The 27953-nt window shown below is 39.6% G+C and overlaps 1 protein-coding gene across 1 annotated transcript in view; it reads right to left on the bottom strand.

Moving 5' to 3' along the window:
- F8 (coagulation factor VIII) overlaps positions 1–27953 on the bottom strand; it is a 144611-nt gene that overhangs the window by 61151 nt on the left and 55507 nt on the right. Inside the window, exons 11-13 of the mRNA XM_068962056.1 lie at positions 26403–26617; positions 22613–22757; positions 10596–10805 (exon numbers count right to left, since the gene is read on the bottom strand). Of these exons, the coding sequence (XP_068818157.1) occupies positions 10596–10805; positions 22613–22757; positions 26403–26617 (570 nt within the window). The remainder of the gene's footprint in view (positions 1–10595; positions 10806–22612; positions 22758–26402; positions 26618–27953) is intronic.

Here is a 27953-nt window from a genome sequence, read left to right as displayed (position 1 = left end):
TACATGACTACTGGAAAAACCATAGCTTTCTCTGATTATATGGACATTTATCAGTAAAGTATTATCTCTGCTTTTTAATATACTGTCAAGGTTTGTTATAGCATTTCTTCCAACCTAGACAGCATATTAAAAAGCAGAGACATTACTTTGTCAACAAAGGTCTGTCTAGTCAAGGCTATGGTTTTTCCAGTGGTCATGTATAGATGTTAGAGTTGGAGTATAAAGAAAGCTGAGCACTGAAGAATTGATGCTTTGGAACTGCAGTGTTGGAGAAGACTCTTGAGACTCACTTGGACTGCAAGGAGATCCAACCAGTCTATCCTAAAGGAGATCGGTCCTGGGTGTTCATTGGAAGGACTGATATTGAAGCTGAAACTCCAATGCTTTGGCCACCTGATGTGAAGAGCTGACTCATTTGAAAAGACCCTGATGCTGTGAAAGATTGAGGGCAGGAGGAGAAGGGGACGACAGAGGATGAGATGGTTGGATGGCATCACCGACTCAATGGACATGGGTTTGGGTGGACTCTGGGAGTTGGTGATGGACAGGGAGGCCTGGCGTGCTTCAGTCCATGGGATGGCAAAGAGTTGGACATGACTGAGCGACTGAACTGAACTTCTTCCCAGGAGCAAGTGTCTTTTAATTTTGTGGCTGTAGTCACCATCTGAAGTGATCTTGGAGCCCAAGAAAATAAAGTGTCGCTGTTTCCATTGTTTCCCATCTATTTGCCATGAAGCGATGGGACCAGATGCCATGATCTTAGTTTTCTGAATGTTGAGTTTTAAGTCAGTTTTTTCACTCTCTTTCATTTTCATCAAGAGGCTCTTTAGTTCCTTTCTGTTTTCTGCCATTAGGGTTGTGTCATCTGCATATCTGAGGTTATTGATATTTCTCCCGGCAATCTTGATTCCAGCTTGTGATTCATCCAGCCTAGCATTTCACATGATGTACTCTATATATAAGTTAAATAAGCAAGGTGATAATATACAGCCTTACTCCTTTCCCAATTTGGAACCAGTCTGTTGTTCCATGTTCAGTTCTAATTGTTGCTCCTTGACCTGCATACAGATTTCTCAGAAGGCAGGTAAGATGGTCTGGTATTCCCATCTCTTTAAGAATTTTCCAGTTTGTTGTGATCCACACAGTTAAAAGGCTTTAGCATAGTCAATGAAGCAGAAGTAAATGTTTTTCTGGGATTCTCCTGCTTTTTCTATGATCCAACGGCTGTTGGCAATTTGATCTCTGGTTCCTCTGCCTTTTCTAAATCCAGCTTGAACATCTGGAAGTTCTCAGGTTCTTGGTTCACGTACTGTTGAAGCCTAGCTTGGAGAGTTTTGAGCATTACTTTGCTATTGTGTGAGATAAATACAACTGTGAGGTAGTTTGAACATTCTTTTGCATTGCCTTTCTTTGGGACTGGAATGAAAATTGACCTTTCCCAGTCCTGAAGCCACTGCTGAGGGTTCCAAATTGCTGGTATATTGAGTGCAGCACTTTCACAGCATCATCATTTAGGATTTGAAATAGCTCAGCTGGAATTCCATCACCTCCACTAGCTTTGTTCTTAGTGATACTTCCTAAGGCCCACTTGACTTCGCTCTCCAGGATGTCTGGCTCTAGGTGAGTGACCACACCATCATGGTTATCTGGGTCATGAAAATCTTTTTTGTACAGTTCTGTGTATTCTTGCTACCTCTTCTTAATATTTTCTGCTTCTGTTAGATCCATACCATTTCTGTCCCTTATTGTGCCCATCTTTGCATGAAATGTTCCCTTCGTATCTCTAATTTTCTTGAAGAGATCTCTAGTCTTTCCCATTTTATTGTTTTCCTCTATTTCTTTGCACTGATCACTGAGGAAGGCTTTCTTATCTCTCTTTGCTATTCTTTGGAACTCTGTATTCAGATGGGTATATCTTTCCTTTCCCCCTTTGCCTTTTGCTTCTTTTCTTTTCTCAGCTATTTGTAAGGCCTCCTCAGACATCCATTTTGTTATAACTTAGCTAAATCTAATACTTCCTCTCCCTGGGCTTCCCTGGTGGCTCAGAGGTTAAAGCATCTGCCTGGAATGAGGGAGACCCAGGTTCGATCCCTGGGTTTGGAAGACCCCCTGGAGAAGGAAATGGCAACCCACTCCAGTACTCTTGCCTGGAGAATCCCATGGAGGGAGGAGCCTGGTAGGCTACCGTTCATGGGGTCGCAAAGAATCGGACACGACTGAGCAACTTCACTTCACAAATCTAATACTTCCTCTCACCGACAAAGACAGTAATAGGTGAGAAAAGGGGAAGTGAAACTCCATAAACAGGTTTGGAATGACATCCACCATACTCTGAGAAAGACCTGGGATTGAGAATAGTGTCAAGAACTTTAATTATATCTGTACTGGTTGAAATTTTGTAATGATAACATCTTTTTGTATTACATGTGTGAATAAAAATAAATTAGATCATTATAGTAATTAATAAATTTCAATCCAAGAGCTTAAATGAGTTCAAAAAAACCTCAATTAAATAACCAAATAAAAATAAATTCTATCTAATATATATATATATATAATTTGAAATAAGAAAGGAGATATAACCAGAGATGCAAAGAAAATTAAATTATAATTCCCTTGGAGACACAGCTGCCAATCTCCTAGTCTGGCTTGTGACACAAGCATAACATGCCTGGTCAAGTTTGAAAATGGTCAGTACACAAATATACAGACCTGTCTATAACCTCAGTGATATACCCAGGGATTTCAGAGAACTTATTAAATTTTTAGGCTGATCTTCAATCCCGGAGCTAGTCCCCATCAGAGTAACCCAGAGAGACACAGCCCAGCTGATCACAAGTGGGTGAGAAGCACACCTCAGGCTTCAATAGGCAAAATATCTTTAACAATCCAAGGGTACTGCAGTATCCCTAGCATGGAATACTAACCAGTCTTTTAAAATGATGATGTTCATCTATGTTTATTAACATAGAAAAATATCAAATACATCATTAAGTGAGCAAAAGTGAAGTGAAAGTTGCTCAGTCGTGTCTGACTCTTTGTGACCCCCAGGGAATTCTCCAGGCCAGAATACTGGAGTGGGTAGCCTTTCCCTTCTCCAGGGGATCTTCCCAACCCACGAATCGAACTGGGGTCTCCTGCATTGCAGGCGGATTCTTTACCATCTGAGCCACCAGGGAAGCCCAAGAATACTGGAGTGGGTAGCCTATCTCTTCTCCAGGGGATCTTCTCAACCCAGGAATTGAATTGGGGTCTCCTGCATTGCAGGTGGATTCTTTACCACCTGAGCTATGAGGGAAGCCCAAAGCAGATTACAAAACATGATATAACCGTCATTCTACTATGTGTTTCGGAGTTCAAATTTTTCTTTTCTTTAAAAAAAGAGATTTTGCATATTAGTGATTCCACATAACATTTGTCCTTATCTGGCTTATTCACTTAGCATAATGCCCTCAGGTTCCCCCATATTGTCACAAATGCTAGTTTTTCCTTCTTTTTTAATGGATGAATAATAGTTCATCATATATATATATGATGATACATATATCGCTTTTTTCGTTTTCAGTTTGTTTAATTAAAATTTTTAATTACAAATTTTTCTTGTTTTTTTTTAATTGAGTTATGGTGGATGTACCATACAAATTTCAGGCGTACAACTTAGCGACTCACAAATTTTAAAGATTATACTCCATTTATTGTTATTACAAAATATTGGCTATATTCCCTGTGTGGTTCTATATATCCTTGTAGCTTATTTATTCTACTAGTTTGTATTTCTTATTCTTCTGCCCCTATATTGCCCCTGCTCACTTCTTTCCACTGGTAAGCACTAGTTTCTTCCTTACATCTGGGAGTCTATTTCTTTTCTGTTATATTCACTAGTTTGTTGTAGTTTTTAGATTCCACCTTTAAGTGATATCATACAGTATTTGTCTTTCTCTAACTTATTTCACTGAGCCTAATGTCTTCTAAGCCCATCCATGTTGCTGCAAATGGCAGTATTTTATTCTTTCTTATGGCTGAGTAGTAGTCCACTGTGTGTGTATACTGTGCTGGGCTGTGCTGTGCTTAGTTGTTCAGTCATGCCCAACTCTTTCCAGCAGCTTGGACTATAGCCTGCCAGGCTCCTCTGTCCATGAGGATTCTCCAGGCAAAAATACTGGAGTGGGTTGCCGTCACTTCCTCCAGGGGATCTTCTGAACCCAGGGATTGAACCCAGGTCTCCCACATTGCAGGCAGATTCTTTACCATCTGAGGTACCAGGGAAGCCCAAGAATACTGGAGTGGGTAGCCTACCCCTTCTCCAGGGGATCTTCCCAACCCAGGAATCGAACCAGGGTCTCCTGCATTGCAGGCAGATTTTTTACCAGCTGAGTGGTATACCAGGGAAGCCTGTGTGTGTGTATACATCTTTATTCATTCATCTATTGATGAATACCTAGCTTGGCAATTGTAAATAGTGCTGCTATGAACTTTGGGATGCATAGCTTAGAGTTTTCATTTTTTTGGATAAATACCCAGGAGTGGAGTTTCTGGGTCATATAGTAGTTCTATTTGTATGTTTTTGAGAAACCTCCATACTGTTTTTCATAGCGGCTGCATCAATTTACATTCCCAGCAACAGTGTAGGAGGGTGTCCTTCTCTCCACACCCTCACCAGCATTTATTGTTTGTGGATTAAAAATAAAAAAAGATTTATTTATTTATAGCTGCGCTGGATCTTCATTGCTATACGTGGGTTTTCTCTAGTTGTGGGGAACAGGGGCTATTTTCTAGTTGTGCTGTGTGGGCTTCTTATTGCAGCAGTTTCTATTCTTAGGGAGCACGGGCTTTAGAGCATGGGCTCAGTCGTTCTGGTACATAGGCTTAGCTGTCCTACAGCATGTGTGATCTTCCTCAAATAGGGATCAAACCCGTGTCCCCTGCATTGGTAGGCAGATTCTTAATCATTGGACCACCAGGGTAGCCCTGTTAGTGGATTTTTTGATGATACCTTCTGACTGGTATGAGGTCATACCTCATTGTAGTTTTGATTTGCATTTCTCTAATAATTAACTATGCTGAACATCTTTTCATTGGAAAAGACTTTGATGCTGGGAGGGATTGGGGGCAGGAGGAGAAGGGAACGACAGAGGATGAGATGGCTGGATGGCATCACTGACTCGATGGATGTGAATCTGAGTGAACTCCGGGAGTTGGTGATGGACAGGGAGGCCTGGCATGGGGTCACAAAGAGTCGGACATGACTGAGAGACTGAACTGAACTGAACATCTTTTCATGTGCTTGTTGGCCATTACTATGTCTTTTCTGTAAAAACATCTAGTTGGGCCTTCTGTCTATTTTTGATTGAATTTTTTTGATGTTGAGCTGTGTGAGCTGTTTATATAGTTTGGATATTAACCCATTGGTCATATATATTCTCCCATTCAATAGGTTGTTTTTCTGTTTTTGTTTTGTCAATGGTTTCTTTTGCTGTGCAAATCTTTAAGTTTAATGAGGTCCCTTTTATATATCTTTGCTTTTATCTCCTTTGCTTCAAGAGATAGAACCAAAAAATATTGCCACAGTTTATGTCAGAGTGTTTCACCTATGTCTTTTTCTAGGAGTTTTATAGTATTCAGTTTAGGTCTTTATTTTGAGCTTATTTTGTATAATATACAAATTCTCTTATGTTAGAGAATTTCTAATATCATTCTCTTACATGCATCTGTCCAGTTTTTCTTCAGTATCTGGAGACTGTCTTTTATCCATTGTATATTCTTGCTTCCTTTGTGATAGATTGACCATAGTGTGTGAGTTTACTTTTGGGCTGTCTACCCTATTCCATTGATCTATGTCTCTTTTTTTGTACTAGTACCATACTGTTTTGATAACTGTTGCTTTGTAGTCTGAAGTCAGGGAGGATGATTCATCTAATTCTGTTTTTCTTTCTCAAGATTATTTTGGCTAATCAGTGTCATTTGTTCTGTGAAAAATGGCATTGGTAATATGAAAGAGATTGCATTGAATCTGTAGATTTCCTTGGGTAACAGTAGTTTTTACAGTACTGATTCTTCCCATCCAAGTACATGATCTATCTTCCTAATTTTGATTTCTATCATCAGTGTCTTATAGTTTTGTGAGTACAGATCTTTCATCTAACTCTTTGTGGCCCCATGACTGTAGCCTGCCAGCCTCCTTTGTCCATGGGATTTTCCAGGCAAGAATACTGGAGTGGGTTACCATTCCCTTCTCTAGGGGATCTTCCCATCCCAGGGATTGAACCTATGTCTCTGTATCTCCTGCATTGGCAGGGGGGTTCTTTATCACTGAGCCACCTGGGACCCCTTTGCCTCCTTAGGTAGGTTTATTCCTAGATATCTTATTTTTTTATGATGCAATTGTAAATGGGACTGTTTCCTTAATTTCTCTTTCTGATAGTTTATTGCTAGTGTATAGCAATGCAACAGATTTTCTGTACATTAATTTTATATCCTGTGAAAAGTGAAAGTGAAGTCGCTCAGTTGTGTCTGACTCTTTTTGACCCCACGGACTATATATAGTCCATGGAATTCTCCAGGCCAGAATATTGGAGTGGGTTGCTTTTCTGTTCTCCAGGGGATCTTCCCAACCCAGGGATCGAACCCAGGTCTCTTGCATTGCAGGCAGATTCTTTACCAGATGAGCCACAAGGGAAGCCCTAGTGGTGTTATATCCTGTAACTGTACCAAATTCCCTGATGAGCTCTAGTAGTTTTTTGGTGCTCTCTTTAGGATTTTCTATGTACAGCATCATGTCATATGCAGATAATGACGGCAAATAGTGACAAAGAATGACATCCATTGGTGGGTGAAGCTGGTTCTGAGGCTAGAGCAGGCTCACCAAAGGGCAGGACCAGGGTCCAGGGGATTCTAGGGCTGGTGCCTGCCCACTGGTGGGTAGAGCTTGGTCCCAGGTTCTCTGGCTGGAAGTCTTGGATCTGGTACCTCCACAATGGTGTGCAGGGACAGACCCTGTGCCCTCTGGTGGGCAGGGCCATGTCCAGGGGTTGCTGTGGTCTCAGGGGGTTCTAAAGGCAACCTGTCTATTGGTAGGTGGGCTGTGTTCATGCCCAGTTATTTGCTTGCCATCATGTGTCCTAGAACTGGCACCTATAGATGTTGAGCCAGTTCTAGGGACTGCATTTTCTTGCTGATAAGCCAGACAGAGGATTCCTCAATGGCATTTGCAAGCACCAGTGTCCATGTGGTAGAAAGAGCTCCCCAGAATGGCTACCACCAGTTTCTATGTCCCCAGGAGGAGCTGCAGTTGCCCCCTGCTTCTCCAGGAGACTCTCCAAAATCAGTAGGTGAGTCTGACCCAGCTTCCTATTCCTGCTTTTGCCCTGGACCATGTGAGAGTGAAGTTGCTATTTCCCCCAGCTCTATGGGACTCTCAATTGTATGCATTACTGGCCTTCAAAGCCAAATGCTCTGGGGGCTTGTCTTTCTGGTCCAGGATCCCTGGACTGGGGAGTCTGATGTGGGGCTAGACGTCCTACTTCTTTTGAGAGAGCCTCTGCACCTGTAATTCTCCTATTTGTGAAATGCCCACCCAGGGATATAAGACTGGACAATATCATGATGTCTGTCCTACCATCTTATTGTGGTTCCTTCTTTATAGCTTTAGTTGTAGGAGATCTGCTCTGGTAAGTGTAAGTCTTTTCCATTGATGGCCGTTCTGAAAATAGTTGTGATTGTGGTGTGCCTGTGAGAAGAGGTGAGCTCAGGGTCTTTCTACTCTGCCATTTATTCATAAATGGACACTTAGGTTCTTTCCATGTCTTGGTTATTATGAAGAGTGCAGTGATAAACATGGGAGTGCAGGTATCTCTTCAGGATCCTGATTTCATTTCCCTTTGTACATATACCCAGAAGTGTGATCGCTGGATCAGATGGTAGTTCTCTTTTTAACTTTTGGAGGAATCTCCACACAGTTCTTCATAACGGCTACACCAATGTACATTCCCACCAACAGTGCACGAGGATGCTTTCTCTACATCCTTGCCAACATCCTTATCATCCTCTGACTTTTTGATAACAGTCATTTTGACAAGTATGAACTGATATTTTACTGTGGTTTTGATTTGCATTGCCTGATGATTAGTGATGTTGAGAACATATTCATATACCTGTTCATCACTTCTTTGTCTCTTTTGGAAAAACGTAATGGTATTCCATAAGTCCTGCAGGCTTTCTTCATTCCTTTTTTTCTCCTCTTGACTCAATAATGTCAAAAGATTCATCTTGGAGTTTGCAGATTCTTTCTTCAGCTTAATCAAGTATGTTTTTAAAGCTCTCTGTTGCATTTTTTTCATTCACTGTATTCTTTAGCTCCAGGATTTCTGGGTTCTTTCTTTCTTTATCAATGTGTGATTCAGCAGCTCCAGTTCCAATGAGGGTACAACAGCATAGACCACATGCAGCTTGGTCAGCTGAGGTCAGTGTCAGCAAAGCTTATGGAGGGTCCTTGGTTGTCAAAGCTGTGAGTGTCCATGATGGTGATGAGGGTTGTTGATCTCCTAGGTGGTGAAGGTTTCTGGGGTTCTTTTGTTTTTCTTTACACCCACAGACTGAGGCCCTGGCTGAGGGGATTCTTGGTGCTGGGTCTGGCATGTGAGCACACAGGCCTGGGTAATAGTGCTGGTTTCTGGGGCAGAGACATGCATGCATTTGTGATAATTCCACTGTTTGGAGTGTGGGTGCCTAGTGTGACAATGGAATTCACTGTGCCTGTGTTTGGAGCCTGAACACACCTGCTGTGGTGGTGCCAGTGTCAAAGGTGCAAATGGGCCGTTAGCCAAAAGTAAACCATATGCTGGGTGCATGGCAAGTCTCACCACATTTAAAAGAACTGTAATCATACAGAGTCTGTTACATGACCACAGTGAAGTTAAAATAAGAAATCAGTAACATAGAACAGGGGCTTTATTTAGCTTGAGCTTTATAATTGAGATAGAAAATTTCCCCTCAAGACACATAAAGCAGAGTTTTAATTTGTCTTTAGAATTTAACTGATCACCAAAGTAGTTTACAAGCTTCTGAAAATATTGATATTTTAAATAGCATTCTCTGCCTACACACACACACACACACACACACTCTTTCTTTGGTTTAGACAATTACAATCATATTATGTATACTGTTTTATAACATTTTTGCACATTTTAAATTTATTCATTCATTGAAAAAATGTTTATTAAGCATCTACTATAGGCCAGGCACTATAAACATTGGGGATTCAATGACAAAGAAGATGACAAGGTCTCTGAGACCTTACAACTTAGCTGTAAAGCAGATAATGAAGATATAAACATGAAGAAACAAGATACTTTCAGAGGTGTTATTGGAGTTCTGTCAGGGTCTTCTTCACTCACTTCCCACAAAAATACATTACTGAAGTATAAGATGAGTTTCTGGGTATGAAGGTGAATCTATGGTTTTATATGGTAAGATTGGTTTTGATTCCCTAGAAATTTCCCCATGAGAATTTATCTCCAGAAAAGTCATAAGTGTAAGAGAATAACTACAATCTGTTAGGTTTAGACAGGGTCAGTGTTCCTCCTGATCACCAGACTGCTGCTGCTGCTGCTGCTGCTGCTGCTAAGTCACTTCAGTCTTGTCCGACTCTATGTGACCCCATAGACGGCAGCCCACCAGGCTCCCCCGTCCCTGGGATTCTCCAGGCAAGAACACTGGAGTGGGTTGCCATTTCCTTCTCCAGTGCATGAAAGTGAAAAGTGAAAGTGAAGTCGCTCAGTTGTGTCTGACTCTTCGCGACCCCATGGACTGCAGCCACCAGGCTCCTCCATCCATGGGGTTTTCCAGGCAAGAGTACTGGAGTAGGGTGCCATCGCCTTCTCCAGATCACCAGACTGGGTGTGCTCAAAAGCTTTGCTTTTGAGTCATTCTGGAGGGAGGCAGATGATGAGAAGTTGACAGCCACATTTGTCCTGAAGGCGTCACAGTGGTTTGATGCTATGTGTGCATGCAAGAGGAGATTATTATGCACTTCCCAACAAAACCAACGTTCCAAGGCACACAGAAACATTTAGCCAGACCCTGTGTGTTAACTGCAGGTATAAATGTATATTCACCACTACAGTCTAATAAACACACTTAAAACGTTGGCCCACAGCAAGTAAAGGCACTTTTTAAAGCAAAGACTTTTAACTTAAACATTTGCTGTGGTGCATATGTGCATGTTCAGTCATGGCCAGCTCTTTGCAACCCTATAGACTGTAGTCTGCCAGGCTCCTCTGTCCATGGGATTCTCCAGGCAAGGATACTGGAGTGGGTTGCCATGCCTTCCTCCAGGGGAATCTTCCCAACCCTGGGATCAAACCTGCATCTCTTGCATCTCCTGCACTGTGGGCAGATTCTGTCCCCACTGAGCCACCTGCGAAGCTCATTTGATATGGTTCTGTCATTAAAATGCCTTGCAATTACCAAAATCACCTGAACCATTTAGCATGTGATGAGCTAGTGGGCAGATGTGAGCTAGTGGGCAAAAAACCATGTGAATGGCCAGTGAAGCAAACACTGCTGTTAGTAAAAGAATAATATAAATAACTAACCTGGATTTTCCATTGACATGAAGACAGTTTCTCCCGAGAAGGGGAATAGGGTGAGTGTGTCTTCATAGACCATTTTGTGTTTGAAGGTATATCCAGAGAAGAAGACAGAGAGGAAGTCAATTTGGGCTCCAACACTTAGAATGTACCAGTACGCCACCTCATGCAAACAAACCGACAGCTGCAAGCTATCAAAAACATAGCCATTGATGCCTGCAAAAGAAATGGAGAGTAGATTTTAGCAGTATCTGGATTTATTATTTTTTGTCATGATATGATTATAAATGATTATAAGTTATGCTCCATATCTTATTCTCAAGAAGAGATAACATTATACCTTCCAAAAAAGCAAACTGTAATGCTTGATCAGCTAGGTTTCAGTCTGAAAGTGAGGAGAGTTGTAGACCATGGTAATGATGCATTTAGGTGCTATATGGTGGGTGGCAGGTTAATGAGGAGGAGGGCATTTGAATGGTCTCAGTGTATCTCCCTACACACTGCATATTAGTTGCAAAGAGAAAAATAATATCTATACAGAGGGAAAAAAAAAAACAAGAAAATCTTTGATCTGGTGATTAAAATTATTATCTGCTAATGTTCCAAATTCAAGGAAGCACATTTCAAAAATCAGGACAACTAGATCCAGGACTACAGCCTGAACCGGGAAGAGGAAATGCTACAAAGAACAGCATTAATTGATACAACTGGAATATTGGCTGTCAATTAGATAAATGTATTATATTATGTATTAGATAATATATCAATGCTACATTTTCTGAATTTCATAACTCCACTTTGATTATGTAAGAGAATATATTCATTCATAGGAAATACACAATGGAGTATTAAAAGATAAAGGGATATGATGTCTACAGTCTATTCTCATGTTGAAAGTAAGTTATAAAATATGTATATAGAAGAAAGAAAGAATGATAAAGAAAACAGCAAAATCTTAAAAATGAGTGAATCTAGATAAAGTGTATATGGGAGTTCTCTATTATTCTTGCAGTATTTCTGTAAGTTTGAAATTATTTCTGAATGAAAAATAAATAAAAGTAAAATATATTTCAACTTATTAAGAGAATTGTTTCTGAAAGCCTCTTCCATATATCTATCTGTCTATCCAATCAATAGATGTTTGTCTACTCTGCAAAGTGGTTGCCCACAAATCCAGTAAGCTATGCTCAGACACTAGCTTAATGCAACTGAGAATCAAAGTTTCTTCTCTTCAAAGTGATAAAAGGTATTTTAAAGCTATTGTAATTATAAGCATGGTCTTAATGCATGTATGGTCCCTGGTGGCTGCAATGGTAAAGAATCTGCCTGTGATGCAGGAGATCTGGGTTCCATCCCTGGGTTGGGAAGATCCCCTGGAGAAGGGAAAAGCAACCCACTCCAGTCAAGAGTCAGCCTGCAATGCTGGAGACCCAGATTCCATCCCTGGGTTGGGAAGATCCCCTGGAGAAGGAAATGGCAACCCATTCCAGTATTCTTGCCTGGAGAATCCCATGGACAGAGGAACCTGGCAGGCTACAGTCCATGGAGTCACACAGAGTTGCAGGTATAGATGATTATATCAATCAGAACAGAGTCCAGAAACAGATACAGATATAAATGGAAATTTAATATATGATAAAGGGAGCATCCCAAAACAGTAGCAGAAAGAATGAACTGCCGGGAGCCAGTGTGAGGAATCCTGCCAGTGACAAGGTCATGAGGAAGGAAGCTGACATACGCAAGGTGTGCTCAGACTTCAGGGGCCTCTCTGGAAATTCCTAAGCATGTACCCCAACAAAAATCTGCCGGGTTTTGTGCTCTGCTTTTCCACTCTTCTGACATTCTCTGGAAAAAGTCAATTCAGGGCTTTAGTCTTCTGCATTTGAAAGAGTGTTTCAATCCAAAAACCCCTCTGATGGCTTTCTAGCCTGGCTGCAGGACTCGTACAGCTGCGCATGTGATTGTTTGAGGCCTCCTGACCGCAGGAGGCACAGGAAGCTTAAAACATCCTAGGAATGTAGGGGCTTCCGAAGAGTCAAAATCTTTAGAATAGGACTGATTAAAAGTTTCATTTGTTGAGTCAATGCTTGCTGCTAAATTTTCATATCCTTTATTTTTAGATACAGTTGGTATATAGAAAAACAAGTAGTAGACCTAGTATTAGCAACATTAGATCTTTGAGTTAAGTACCTTCTTTGTTATAACCCACTGCACCTTTGTTCTATAGAGATGTAACTTTAGCGCTTTAAGGAGATGTAGATTAAAGAAAAACACTTCAGGGGAAACAAAATTAACATTCATTAAGGAAGAGAGACAAAAAGTTAACAAGCCTCTTGGCCAGAAGATAATGTAAATCACCTGAGACCTTTTGTATACAAAATGACATACAGAAAGAGTCTGGGTTGTGAACGCTACATAATTTTGTGTTACCCGTTGATCTCCATGTTTTATCAAAAGTATAAAAGGCCTTCTGAACAATAAAGGATTGGACCAGTTTCTCGGACTAGTCTCTCGGCCTGGTTTCTTGGGAATCTGGCTCCCCCCGTGTCTCTCTCTCTTCTTCTCTCCCTTTCCCTTCCTCCGCTCTTTACTTTAATTTCAGGCTGAATTTCCACCTGGGGCGCGGAGGCCCGCCAAGTCTACTTACTTGCCCTGGCTGTTAAGACCCGCGTGAAAGGGAGCCTAAGGCGAGGCACCCTTAGATATTCAAGCGGGCGCCGGTGGCCCAATGTAGATGGTGCAAATTCCTTGTCTGGAATTTTATTGGTCTTCCACGTAAACCAAGCTATTCAGCCCTCTTCCTTCACTTAATCTTCCTACTACACTATTTCTTCCTAATCTAATCTTATATTAATAAACAAATAAATTTTTCTCACGCCAACGCCGTCCACCCTTCGAAGTCCCTGGATCCACCAGGGCTGGCCCCCGGCAATGAACTATTTGGTAAATGCTAATGGAAAAGATGGCCATTCATATGGAACCACAAAAGACCCTGAATAGCCAAAGCAATCCTAAGAAAGAAGAACAAAACTAGAGGTATCACATTTCCTGATTTTAAACTATACTCCAAGATATAATGATTAAAATGGTATTGCAAAAAAGAAATAAACAGTATGGCACTGGAATAAAGAGAGACACATAAATCAGTGAAAAATAATCAAGAGTCCAGAAATAAATTCTCACATATATGGCCAACTAATGAATGACAAGTGAGCCAAGAATATTCAATGGGGGGAAAGATAGTCGCTTCAATAAATGGTGTTGGGAAAACTGAATAGCCACACACAGAATGAGTTTGGACCCTTACATTATATGATACAAAAAAATTAACTTGAAATGGATTAAAGACTGAAGCATGAGACCTGAAACTGTAAAACTAGAAAACATAGGGAAACTCATTTTTGCAATGATTTTTTGGATATGACACCAAAAGCACAAGCAACAAAAGCAAAAATTAATAAGTGGGACTATTTCCAACTAAAAACCTTCACAAAAAAAGAACAGCCAACACAATAAAAAGGCAACCTATGGAATGGGAGAAAATATTTGTAAATCATATATCTGATAAGGGATTAATATGCAAAATATATAAAGAACTCATATAATTCAGTAGGAAAAGAAACACAGATAATCGATTAGATTTTAAAAATGGGCAGGGGAACTGAATAGACTTTATTTTCCCAAAGAAGACATACCGATGATCAACAGGTACAGGAAAAGATGCTCAACATTACAAATCAAATGTGATCCTCCATGAAATGTCAGAGAAAGAGAATTACTTTATGATTCCACTTACATGTAGAATGTAAAAAAAGATGAGCTCATAGAAATAGAGAAGAGAATTGTGGTTATGAGGGGCTGGGGTATGTGTTGGGGAAATGGGTTGGTGTTGGTCAAAGGGTACAAACTTCCAGCTATATAAGAGGAAAAATTTCCAAGGATCTAATGTACAGCATGGTGATTTGGTATTTTATATACTTGAAAGTTGCTAAGAGATTAGATCTGAACTGTTCTCATCACAAAAAAAAAAAAAAATGGAGATCTGCTGGAGGTGTTAGCTAAAATCATTGTGGAAATCAAATCATTTTGCTGTATATAAGTGTATGAAGAAGACACAGTGTACACCTTAACATTTAATACAATGTTGTATGACCAATTTATATTAATAATGCTGGAAACAAAACAAAACAACAACATTCTGTGTATAATGGGTAAAATTTCAAAGGCAAGTCCCCTCCAACAATGAAAACAGAAGTGTGTAGAACTTCCAAAATAGTAAAGAAAAATTAGAATTTAAAAGCACTTAATGGATCAAAAAATTAAAAAGAAGAAACTTAAAATTTAGAAAAAAGGAAATACAAAATTAGACAACACATATAAATCCCATGCAGATAGAAGAAACTCCCCATATATGCAGAGTACATCATGAGAAACGCTGGGCTGGATGAAGCACAAGCTAGAATCAAGCTTGCCGGGAGAAATATCAATAACCTCAGATATGCAGATGACACCACCCTAGTGGCAGAAAGCAAAGAGGAAGTAAAGAGCCTCTTGATGAAGGTGAAAGAGGAGAGTGAAAAAGTTGGCTTAAAGCTCAATATTCAAAAAAATAAGATCATGGCATCTGGTCTCATCACTTCATGGCAAATAGGGAAAAAGTGGAAACAGTGACAGACTTTATATTTTGGGGGCTCCAAAATCACTGCAGATGGTGACTGCAGCCATGAAATTAAAAGATGTTTACTCCTTGGAAGGAAAATTATGACCAAAGTAGACAGCATATTAAAAAGCAGAGACATTACTTTGCCAACAAATCCATCTAGTCAAGGCTATGGTTTTTCCAGTAGTCATGTATAGATGTGAGAGTTGGATTATAAAGAAAGCTGAGTGCCCAAGAACTGATGCTTTTGAACTGTGGTATTAGATCCAACCAGTCCATCCTAAAGGAAATCAACCCTGAATATTCACTGGAAGGACTGAGGCTGAAGCTGAAGCTCCAATACTTTGGCCACTTGATATGAAGAGTTGACTTATTAGAAAAGACCCTGATGCTGGGAAAGATTGAAGACGGGGAGGAGAAGGGGACAACAGAGGATGAGATGGTTGGATGGCATCACTGATTCAATGGATATGAGTTTGAGCAAACCCTGGAAGATTGTGAAGGACAGGGAAGCCTGGCATGCTGTAGTTTGTGGGGTCGCAAAGAGTTGGACATGACTGAATGACTAAACAACAGCAATGATAGTTCTATCTTTACATTTGAGAGGAATCTCCAGACTGCTTTCCATAATGGTGGTACCAACTTCCATTCCCACCAACAGTGTACAAGTGTTTCCATTTCTGCACATCCTTGCCAACACTTGTTATCTTTTCAAATAGGCATTCTAATGGATGTGAGGTGATATTTCATTGTGATTTTGATTTGCATTTCCAAACTGTCTTCCAGAATGACTACCTGATTGTACATGCATGAGGATTCCTTTTGCTCTGCACTCTTGCCAGTATATTTAATGTTATCCATTTTGGTTTATTTTAGCTGTTAAAATAGCCCTGGAGTGGTATCTCACTGTAGTTTTAATATGCATTTCCTTAATGGTCAATGATGTTGAGTAACTTTTTCATGTGCCTTCCATATATCTTTTATCCATTTTTAGGGGTTTGTTTTCTTACTGCTGAGTCTGAGAATTTAGATATGTATATGGTATTAGAAAATATTTTCTATCAATCTGTGGCTTGTCATTTCATTGTCTTTAACAGTATCTTATGTAGAACAGTTTATCCTTTGGGATGAAATTCAATTTATCAGGTTTTTCCTTCTATGAATTTTTATTTTGGTGTTATTTATCAGAACCCTTTGCCTAACTTCAGGTCATAAAAATTTCCTTCTATTTTTTAATTTTTATTTTTACTTTATTTTGCTTTACAATTTGTGGTTTTACATTATGCATTTAGATCTATGATCCATTTTGAGTTAATCTTTACGTGTGAGATTTAGGTTGAGCTTCATCTTTTTTTATATGGGTGACTAACTGTTCCAACACTATTTGTTGAAAAGACTATCCTTTTTCCATTGAATTCCATTTCCATCTTCATCAAAAATCAGTTAGCTGCATGTGTGTGGGTCTATTTCTGCACTATACATTCTATATCATCCAACTTTGTGAATACAATGCTATCTTGGATACTGTAGCTTAATGTGCTATGCTGCGCTTAGTCACTCAGTTGTGTCTGACTCTTTGCAACCCCATGGACTGTAGCCCGCCAAGCTCCTCTGTCCACTGGGATTCTCCAGGCAATAATACTGGAGTGGGTTGCCATGCCCTACTCCAGGGGATATTCCCAACCCAGGGATTGAACCTAGGTCTCCTGCATTGCAGGCAGATTCTTTGCGATCTGAGCCACAAGGGAAGCCCAAGAATACTGAGGTGGGTAGCTTATCTATTCTCCAGGGGAAATTCCTGACCCAGGAATTGAACCTGGGTCTCCTGCATTGCAGGTGGATTCTTTACCAGCTGAGCTACCAGGGAAGTGTAAGTCTTAAAACCAGATAACATAATATGAGTCTTCCAACTTGATTTTTCTTTTCCAAAATTGTTTTGGCTATTCCTGTGCCTTTGCATTTCCATATGAATTTTATAATATACTTTTCCCTACCAACAAAAAATATCATCACGGGATTTTATTGGAATTGCATTAAATCTATAAATCAGTTTGGGAACAGCTGACATCTTCACTTCATTGAGTCTTCCAATCCGTGAATGTTGTATGTCACTCCACTTATTTAGGTTTTTAAAAATTTCTTTCATCAGTGTTTTGTAATTTTCAGTGTACAGATCCTGCACATTTTGTTAGATTTTGGCCCAAGTATTTCATTTTTTGAGGCATTATAAATGGTATTATTATTTTTAAATATAAATTTATTTACTTTAATTGGAGGATAATTACTTTACAATATTGTATTGGTTTTGACATACATTGACATGAATCTGCCATGGGTGTACATGTGTTCCCTATTCTGAACCCCCTTCCCACCTCCCTCCCATACCATCCCTCTGGGTCATCCCAGTGCACCAGCCCCGAGCACCCTGTATCATGCATCAAACTTGGACTGGCAATTCGTTTCATATATGATAATATACATGTTTCAATGCCATTCTCCCAAATCATCCCACCCTCGCCCTCTCCCACAGAGTCCAAAAGACTGTTCTATACATCTGTGTCTCTTTTGCTGTCTCGCATACAGGGTTATCATTACCATCTTTCTAAATTCCATATATATGGGTTAGCATACTGTATTCGTGTTTTTCTTTCTGGCTTACTTCACTCTGTATAATTGGCTCTGGTTTCACCCACCTCATTAGAACTGATTCAAATATATTCTTTTTAATGGCTGAGTAATACTCCATTGTGTATATGTGCCACAGCTTTCTTATCCATTTGTCTGCTGATGGACATCTAGGTTGCTTCCATGGCCTGGCTATTATAAACAGTGCTGTGATGAACATTGGGGTACATGTGTCTCTTTCAATTCTGGGTTCCTCAGTATGTATCCTCAGCAGTGGGATTTCTGGGTCATATGGCACTTTCTATGTCCAGTTTTTTAAGGAATCTCCACACTGTTCTCCATAGTGGCTGCACTAGTTTGCATTCCCACCAACAGTGTAAGAGGATTCCCTTTTCTCCACACTCTCTCCAGCATTTATTGCTTGTAGACTTTTGGATAGCAGCCATTCTGACTGGCATGAAATGGTACCTCATTGTGCTTTTTATTTGCATTTCTCTGATAATGAGTGATGTCGAGCATCTTTTCATGTGTTTGTTAGCCATCTGTATGTCTTCTTTGGAGAAATGTCTGGTTAGTACTTTTGCCCATTTTTTGATTGGGCCGTTTATTTTTCTGGAATTGAGCTGCAGGAGTTGCTTGTATATTTTTGAGATTAGTTCTTTGTCAGTTGCTTCATTTGCTATTATTTTCTCCCATTCTGAAGGCTGTCTTTTCACCTTGCTTATAGTTTCCTTTGTTGTGCAGAAGCTTTTAACTTTAATTAGGTCCCATTTGTTTACTTTTGCTTTTATTTCCAATATTCTGGGAGGCGGGTCATAGAGGATCCTGCTGTGATTTATGTCGAAGAGTGTTTTGCCTATGTTCTCCTCTAGGAGTTTTATGGTTTCTGGTCTTGTGTTTAGATCTTTGATCCTTTTTGAGTTTATTTCTGTGTATAGTGTTAGAAAGTGTTCCAGTTTCATTCTTTTACAAGTGGTTGACCAGTTTTCCCAGCACCACTTGTTAAAGAGATTGTCTTTAATACATTGTATATTCTTGCCTCCTCGGTCAAAGATAAGGTGTCCATAGGTGCATGGATTTATCTCTGGGCTTTCTATTTTGTTCCATTGATCTATATTTCTGTCTTTGTGCCAGCACCATAATATCTTGATGACTGTGGCTTTGTAGTAGAGCCTGAAGTCAGGCAGGTTGATTCCTCCAGTACCATTCTTCTTTCTCAAGATTGCTTTGGCTATTCGAAGTTTTTTGTATTTCCATACAAATTGTGTAATTATTTGTTCTAGCTCTGTGAAAAATATCATTGGTAGCTTGATAGAGATTGCATTGAATCTATAGATTGCACTATATTGATTCTTCTGATCCATTAACAAGGTATATTTCTCCATCTATTAGTGTCTTCTTTGATTTCTTTCACCAGTGTTTTATAGTTTTCTATATATAGGTCTTTAGTTTCTTTAGGTAAATATATTCCTAAGTATTTTATTCTTTTCGTTGCAATGATGAATGGAATTGTTTCCTTAATTTCTCTATTTTCTCATTATTAGTGTATGGGAATGCAAGGGATTTCTGTGTGTTGATTTTATATCCTGAAACTTTACTATATTCATTGATTAGCTCTAGTAATTTTCTGGTGGAGTCTTTAGTGTTTTTTATGTAGAGGATCATGTCATCTGCAAACAGTGAGAGTATTACTTCTTCTTTTCCAATCTGGATTCCTTTTATTTCTTTCTTCTGCTCTGATTGCTGTGGCCAAAACTTCCAAAACTATGTTGAACAGTAGTGGTGAGAGTGGGCACCCTTGTCTTGTTCCTGACTTTAGGGGAAATGCTTTCAATTTTTCACCATTGAGGATAATGTTTGCTGTGGGTTTGTCATATATAGCTTTTATTATGTTGAGGAATGTTCCTTCTATTCCTGCTTTCTGGAGGGTTTTTATCATAAATGGATGTTGAATTTTGTCAAAGGCTTTCTCTGCATCTATTGAGATAATCATATGGTTTTAATCTTTCAATTTGTTAATGTGGTGTATTACATTGATTGATTTGTGGATAGTGAAGAATGCTTGCATCCCTGGGATAAAGCCCACTTGGTCTTTTTAATATGTTGTTGCATTCTGTTTGCTAGAATTTTGTTAAGGATTTTTGCATCTATGTTCATCAGTGATATTGGCCTATAGTTTTCTTGTTTTGTGACATCTTTGTCCAGTTTTGGCATTAGGGTGATGGTGGCCTGATAGAATGAGTTTGGAAGTTTACCTTCCTCTGCAGTTTTCTGGAAGAGTTTGAGTAGGATAGGTGTTAGCTCTTCTCTCAGTTTCTGGTAGAATTCAGCTGTGAAGCCATCTGATCCTGGGCTTTTGTTTGTTGGAAGATTTCTGATTACAGTTTCAATTTCTGTGCTTGTGATGGGTCTGTTATGATTTTCTATTTCTTCCTGGTTCAGTTTTGGAAAGTTGTACTTTTCTAAGAATTTGTCCATTTCTTCCAAGTTGTCCATTTTATTGGCATATCGTTGCTGATTGTATTTTTGTAATTTAAGTTTTCACTACTAGGCTATTGTTATATAGAAATTTATGTGCCAGCTTTGTATTCTGCAATTAGACTAAACTCAGTTCTAGGGGCTTTTTATGTGGATATCTGGAGATTTTCAATGTAGATAATCATGTCATATTCAGTTTTATTCCTTTACTTCCAATCTGCATGCTTTTAAATCTTTCTAATTTCCTTCCCCAATTTACCTGCTGCCGACTACTTTTCAGGGTTTTCAGACAGCTGCTCAATGCATGCTATTAAGGAAAAATCGAGCAGGATAGACAGGGTGATTCCATTTTAATCAGAACCAGAACTTCAGAAGGCACATATTTTCAGTTTAAATGGCTTCAATCAGATCGGTTTCAAAAAGACTGTGGTAGTTATGCACTAGCATTGTATGATAGTATTCTTTTACTCACAAGCCCACTAGTAATAGGGCTTCCCTGGTGGCTCAAATGGTAAAGAATCTGCCAGCAATGTAGGAGACCCAGGTTCAATCCCTGGGTCAGGAAGATCCCCTGGAGAAGGGAATGGCAACCCACTCCAGTTTTCTTGCCTGGAGAACCCCATGGACAGAGGAGCCTGGCAGGCTACTGTCCATAGGGTCGCAAAGAGTCAGACATGACTGAGTGACTAACAACAACCACTAGTAATAATTGTATTATAATTTTGCCAGTCTGATAGGTATAAAGTGTTATCACGATGGTATTCTATTTTGCATTTCTCTATAGTGAGATTGGAATTTTTTCATATTTTTGACCATTCTGACTTATGTGAATGTATAAACACATATACATATGTGCTCCCACCCAAATTCTTATTGTGAAGTTCTAATTCCTAGTACATCTGAATGGGTCTGCATTGAGAGATAGCATCTTTAGACAGGTAATTCTTTAAAATGAGATCATTAAGTTTCTTCTGAGTCCCCCTCCTTGGCTGGTAGATGGTTTTTCCTCTGTATGCGCACATGTCTGTCTACAACTTTCCTTATAAGAAGAAACCAATCTTGTTGACTCCTTGATCTTAGACTTTGAGTCTCTAGAATTCTGAGGAAATAAATATCTCCTGTTGAAGACACCCAGTTTGTGAGATTTTGTTATGGCAAGCCTAGCAGACTAATACAATATATATGTGTTTATATATGATTATACAATCATGGAAAAATATGTTTAAACATGGGGCTATGGTTTTTCCAGTGGTCATGTATGGATGTGAGAGTTGGACTGTGAAGAAAGCTGAGCACTGAAGAATTGATGCTTTTGAACTGTGGTGTTGGAGAAGACTCCTGAGAGTCCCTTGGCCTGCAAGGAGATCCAACCAGTCCATTCTAAAGGAGTTCAGCCCTGGGTATTCTTTGGAGGGAATGATGCTGAGGCTGAAACTCCAGTACTTTGGCCACCTCATGTGAAGAGTTGACTTATTGGAAAAGACTCTGATGCTGGGAAGGATTGGGGGCAGGAGGGGAAGGGGACGACAGAGGATGAGATGACTGGATGCCATCACCGACTCGATGGACGTGAGTATGAGTGAACTCTGGGAGTTGGTGATGGACAGGGAGGCCTGGCGTGCTGCAATTCATGGGGTTGCAAAGAGTTGGACACGACTGAGCGACTGAACTGAACTGAACTGAACTGGGCTACCTGAACACAAAATGGTTAGTGTAAAGGTATATGATGGAAGGAGTTGAGCAGATAAAAGGGAAGAAGAAGCCAAAAATATATATAAAAGATCATGTTTTACACTTAAAATGTATACAATAAAGCTGGAAAAAAGATGTTGCATTTTTTTCATGTACAATGTCTTGATTAATTTGACTGTTAAACTGTTACAGCTGGCAACTGTTTTACCAGCTATATGTATACATAAAATTGCATATTCCCTTTGTATTTCATGTGTAATTTACTGATTGAGTACATTTCATATTAAGGTGTAAGTATGTTTGGGCAAATGAAAATTGTGTGTCTTATTTAATTTATCCTTTAAAATAAACTTCTCTAGATATTTGATGCCTGCTAAAAGAAAATATATATGCATTATGTGATCATATTTATGCATTTATATAAAATTGCACATGCTCATATATAATAATTTTAAGGAAATATGACTCTTGTGGGGCATGTAAAGTAATGCATTAACTGCACATCTATTTGGCAGTTTCAACTTCCCTTTATCCATTACACTTTGGACTCAAATGCTGGATCACTTACTGTGCATGACATTGGAGACTTGGAACTCTGGATCCTGGGGCTGTACTCCACTGGGGAGGAAGCGCTGAATATTCTCTGTGAGGTACCAACTTTTATTTTCATCAAATACAGAAAACAGGATGACATTTCTCTTGTCTGACATCATCTGTTAATTACATGCATTGAAAGAAAGAAAGAAATGTTACTAGTACTATCAGGTAGAAATTAGCAGCCTGTGATAGAAGTGATGGCATGTATGATACATCCATAATCCTCTGGATCAATGCCATTTTTCCCCAAGGGTCACTATTATGGCATGTCCCAGGGCCTAGGAGTGGGAGTGGATGCTATGAGCAGTGAATGTATGTTTAAAGCAAATGTGTCCTCAGGGCAAGAGGTGACTGGACCCATTAAACTTAGTTTCTTCTGGACCCAAGGTCATATGCTGGCTGATACTTTTCATGGAGTCTGTAGCCTCTTTCTCTTCATGTTCAGATTAGAGGATTTTCACTCTTTAAAGACCCATGTGATTATTCAAGGTCTTTCTTAAACAATTTAGTCAAATCAAGTAAGATGAATGTCTTCCTAAACTTTTATCTAGCAACTATCCTTCCACAAAGCTAACTATAAAAAATTAAAAATAGAAAACATAAATTTAAATAACAAAGTTAAGATGAATCATAAATGTTTACTAACACAAATACTTTTAAGTTTTATGTTTACAAATTTTAAAGTTTTTTTTTTTTCGAGAGGAGCTGTTTGTATCTGAACCAAAGTTACAAGCTGTCGCTTGCTAATTAAATCTGTTAAGATTTAATGTATAAACTTCACTAACACATATAAATTTCATTTTGTATACTCCTTACTACAGAAATGAAAATCCTGAGGGGAAAAGATAGGAAAATATAGGCATGTTTCCATCCTCTTCCAAAAACTGATGGGAAAACTATAATTAGCAAAAATTAGTTAGGAAAGGTACTTGTCCAAATGTATGCCGCTCTGGGTTTGTGGGCCAAATGTTTTATCTGTATTAAAGTTCATGAAATGTTTTCAGACTAGTCAGTCAGTTCAGTTGCTCAGTTGTGTCCGACTCTTTGCAACCCCATGGACTGCAGCACATCAGGCTTCCCGGTCCATCACCAACTCCCGGAGTTTACTCAAACTCATGTCCATCGAGTTGGTGATGCCATCCAACCATCTCATCCTCTGTCATCCCCTTCTCCTCCTGCCTTCAATCTTTCCCAGCATCTGGGTCTTTTCAAATGAGTCAGTTCTTTGCATCAAGTCGCCAGAGTATTTGAGTTTCAGTTTCAGCCTCAGTCTTTCCAATGAATACTCAGGACTAATTTCTGTTAAGATGAACTGATTGGATCTCCTTGCAGTCCAAGGGACTCTCAAGAGTCTTATTCTTTGAACCACAGTTCAAAAGCATCAATTCTCTGGCACTCAGCTTTCTTTATGGTTCAACTCTCACATCCATGCATTACTACTGGAAAAACCATAGCTTTGACTAGACAGGCCTTTGTTGGCAAAGTAATATCTCTGCTTTTTAATATGCTGTCTAGGTTGGTCATAGCCTTTCTTCCAAGGAGCAAGCGTCTTCTAATTTCATGGCTGCAGTCACCATCTGCTGTGATTTTGGAGCATAAGAAAATAGAGTCTGCCACTGTTTCTACTTTTTTCCCATCTATTTGCCATGAAGTGATAGGACTCGATGCCAAGATCTTAGTTTTTTGAATTTTGAGTTTTCAGCCAGCTTTTTCACTCTCCTCTTTCACCTTCATCAAGAGGCTCTTTAGTTCTTCTTCCCTTTCTGCCATTAGGGTGGTATCATTTGCATATCTGACATTATTGATATTTCTCCTGGTAATCTTGATTCCATCTTGTGCTTCATCCACCCCAGCGTTTCCCATGATGTACTCTGCATATAAGTTAAATGAGCAGGGTGACAACATACAGCCTTGACAAATTTGGAGCCAGTCTGTTGTTCCATGTCCAGTTCTAACTGTTGCTTCTTGACCTGCATACAGATTTCTCAGGATGCAGGTAAGATGATCTGGTATTCCCATCTCTCAAAGAGTTTGCCACAGTTTGTTGTGATCCACACAGTTAAAAGCTTTGGCATAGTCAATAAAAACGAAGTAGATGTTTTTCCAGGATTCTCTTGCTTTTTCTATGATCCAACGGCTGTTGGCAATTTGATCTCTGTTTCCTCTGCCCTTTCTAAATCCAGCTTGAACATCTGGAAGTTCTCAGTTCACATACTTTTGAAGCCCTGCTTGGAGAATTTTGAGCATTACTTTGCTAGCGTGTGAGATGAGTGCAATTGTGCGGTAGTTCGAACATTCTTTGGCATTGCCTTTCTTTGGATTGGAATGAAGACTGACCTTTTCAGACTAGAAGGAATCCTATATATCATAAATAACCAAACGGACACACAGTCAAGCCTCAGCAATACGGCAATGAATTATTTTGAAGAATTAAGCTTATTAAAAGATACATGCTACTTGGAAGAAAAGGTATGACTAACCTAGACAGCATATTAAAAAGCAGAGACATTACTTTGCCAACAAAAGTCCATCTAGTCAAGGCTATGGTTTTTCCAGTGGTCATGTATGGATGTGAGAGTTGGACTATAAAGAAAGCTGAGTGCCAGAGAATTGATGCTTTTGAATTGTGGTGTTGGAGAAGACTCTTGAGAGTCCCTTGGACTGCAAGGAGAGCCAACCAGTCCATCCTAAAGGAAATCAGTCCTGAATATTCATTGGAGGGACTGATGCTGAAGCTGAAACTCCAAAACTTTGGCCACTTGATGTGAAGAACTGACTCATTTGAAAAGACCCTGATGCTGGGAAAGATTGAAGGTGAGAAGAGAAGGGGACGACAGAGGATGAGATGGTTGGATGGCATCACCAACTCGATGGACATGAGTTTGAGTAAGCTCTGGGAGTTAGTGATGGACAGGAGGCCTGGCATGCCATAGTCCATGGGTCACAAACAGTCAGATGTGATTGAGTGACTGAACTGAACTGAAGCTTATTAAATTCAGAGTATTTAAGTTTATTTTTCTAAAACAGCAGAAGTGGTCGAAATTCTAAGCATATTCTGAAGTATTTTATATGTTTCCTCAATTTTACTCAGGCTTCCCTAATAGCCCAGTTGGTAAAGAATCTGCCTGCAATGTAGGAGACCTGGGTTCAATCCCTGGGTTGGGAAGATCCCCTGGAGAAGGGAAAGGCTACTTACTTCAGTATTCTGGCCTGGAGAATTACATGAAATCCATGTTGTCACAAAGAGTTGGACACGACTGAGTGACTTCCACTTCACTTCATTTTTGCTCAACAAATATTTGTTTTACTACTAAATGCCATGCACTATGCTAGATATGTTCATTTAGAGGTGTTTTGAGTCAATCACAATGAGATATCCAGGGGAGACGTCTAGGCAGTCATACAGATTTGCAGGTAATCTAAAAGTAATCTAAAAGTAGGTGGTAACTGATCATGTAAAAATGGGCAAGATCACTTTGAGAGAGAAATTTTAGGCTAAGAATGAGTGTTATAGAAATAACCTAGGGCCCAGGCTGTCCTGTCCATCCAGCAGGCAAGTTTATTACACCGAAGTCAATAAAAGCTATCATAAATCCAGCTCACTTCTTTTACTGCTCAATATTGCAGACTCCTATATTTTCTGCAGGCTTTAGGCTAACATCCACTGACAGCAGAATATAGGAGATATTACTTGGAAATGCATATGCCTCTTCATTCTATTTCAGCTTCAGACTCAGCACTTGGAAAAAAGATAAACTCACCTGGTTTCCTCTTTGATCTACAGATTCTTTGTAACAGATGAGGAGGGGGCCAATGAGTCCTGAAGCTAGATCTTTCTCTAAGTTAATGAAACTCGAGTAATATCGGGTCAGACACCGAGGATCTGATTTAGTTGGCCCATCTTCTACAGTCACTGTCCATTTATACTTGAACACTTCTCCTGGCAGAATTGGCATGTCTTTCAAATGTTTCACACCTACCCACACCCAACCCCAAAATAGCTTGATTAGAAGTATAACGAGACATATATTGGTAATTATGTCATTATTGCAATGGTTCTACCAATTTATATGTACATATGAAGTTTCCCAGTAAGTGAAAACTAAATTTGCCACCTTTTATAAGTTTAAGATTCATGCAACTTTTTATAATAAAAATAGATACAGGAAATTTCTGCTAGCATGTTAGTTTGAGTTGAAATGGGCAGGTCTCCCCACTCTGACAAATACAAAGAAATAATAGATGATATTTTGAAAGATTTTAAATGTATAACTGAAAATGCATCAAGAACAAAAAAAAACTCAAGTGCCATAAATAGAAAGACACATCAAAGCCAGATTGGCCTGAATTGATGCCACAGGACTGGGCAATGAAGTTTTAACTCACATGTGGTATCAAGACTTGTGGCATCTGATGTCTGTGAGGAATGGAAGCAGTAATTGATATATGCTGTTGGGCTACTGTCAACAAAGGTCTGTCTAGTCAAGGCTATGGTTTTGCCAATGGTCATGTATGTATGTGAGAGTTGGACTATAAAGAAGGCTGAGCACAAAAGAATTGATGCTTTTGAACTGTGGTGTTGGAGAAGACTCTTACGAGTCCCTTGGACTGCAAGGAGATCCAACCAGTCCATCCTAAAGGACATCAGTCCTGAATGTTCATTGGAAGGACTGACACTGAAGCTGAAACTCCAATACTTTGGCCACCTGATGCGAAGAGCTGACTCATTGGAAAAAGACCCTGATGCTGGGAAAGATTGAGGGCAGGAGGCGAAGGGGATGACAGAGGATGAGATGGTTGGATGGGATCACCAACTCAATGGACATGAGTTTGGGTAAACTGTGGGAGTTGGTGATGAACCGGGAGGCCTGGTGTGCTGTGGTTCATGGGGTTGCAAAGAGTCAGATACGACTGAGTGACTGACCTGAACTGTTGGGCTAATGGGTCCTCAGAACAAGGACTGTCTGATTTTCATAATCAAAACTCACTTTTGAATATGTTTAATACCTGAGTATCTAGTCTATAACCATTCCCTAAACATATATAATAGGGAGTGAGGGTAGGTGTGTATTAGAGCAAAGGGAAAATAGATTGTTTCTTAATATATCCTGCTGTGTGAGTACTTTCTCTACAGTTTGGTCACCAATGCTTTTTGTGTGCCAGGTGCCTGAATGATGGTGTTCTCTTATGGGAGGCATATCCTTTCCTTGGAGTGACCATCAGGAACCCCAGCACTGGGCACTTCCATGCCATGAGAGAGGCTTATTTCACCTATTCTTTTGTAGCCCTCCTCTCCTCAACCAGCTCTGGTT

This window comes from Capricornis sumatraensis, chromosome X (genome assembly GCF_032405125.1).
Source record: "Capricornis sumatraensis isolate serow.1 chromosome X, serow.2, whole genome shotgun sequence".
Lineage (NCBI taxonomy): Eukaryota > Metazoa > Chordata > Mammalia > Artiodactyla > Bovidae > Capricornis > Capricornis sumatraensis.
Note: the sequence above shows the minus strand (reverse complement) of the source record. Positions and strands in the feature narration are given on the sequence as shown.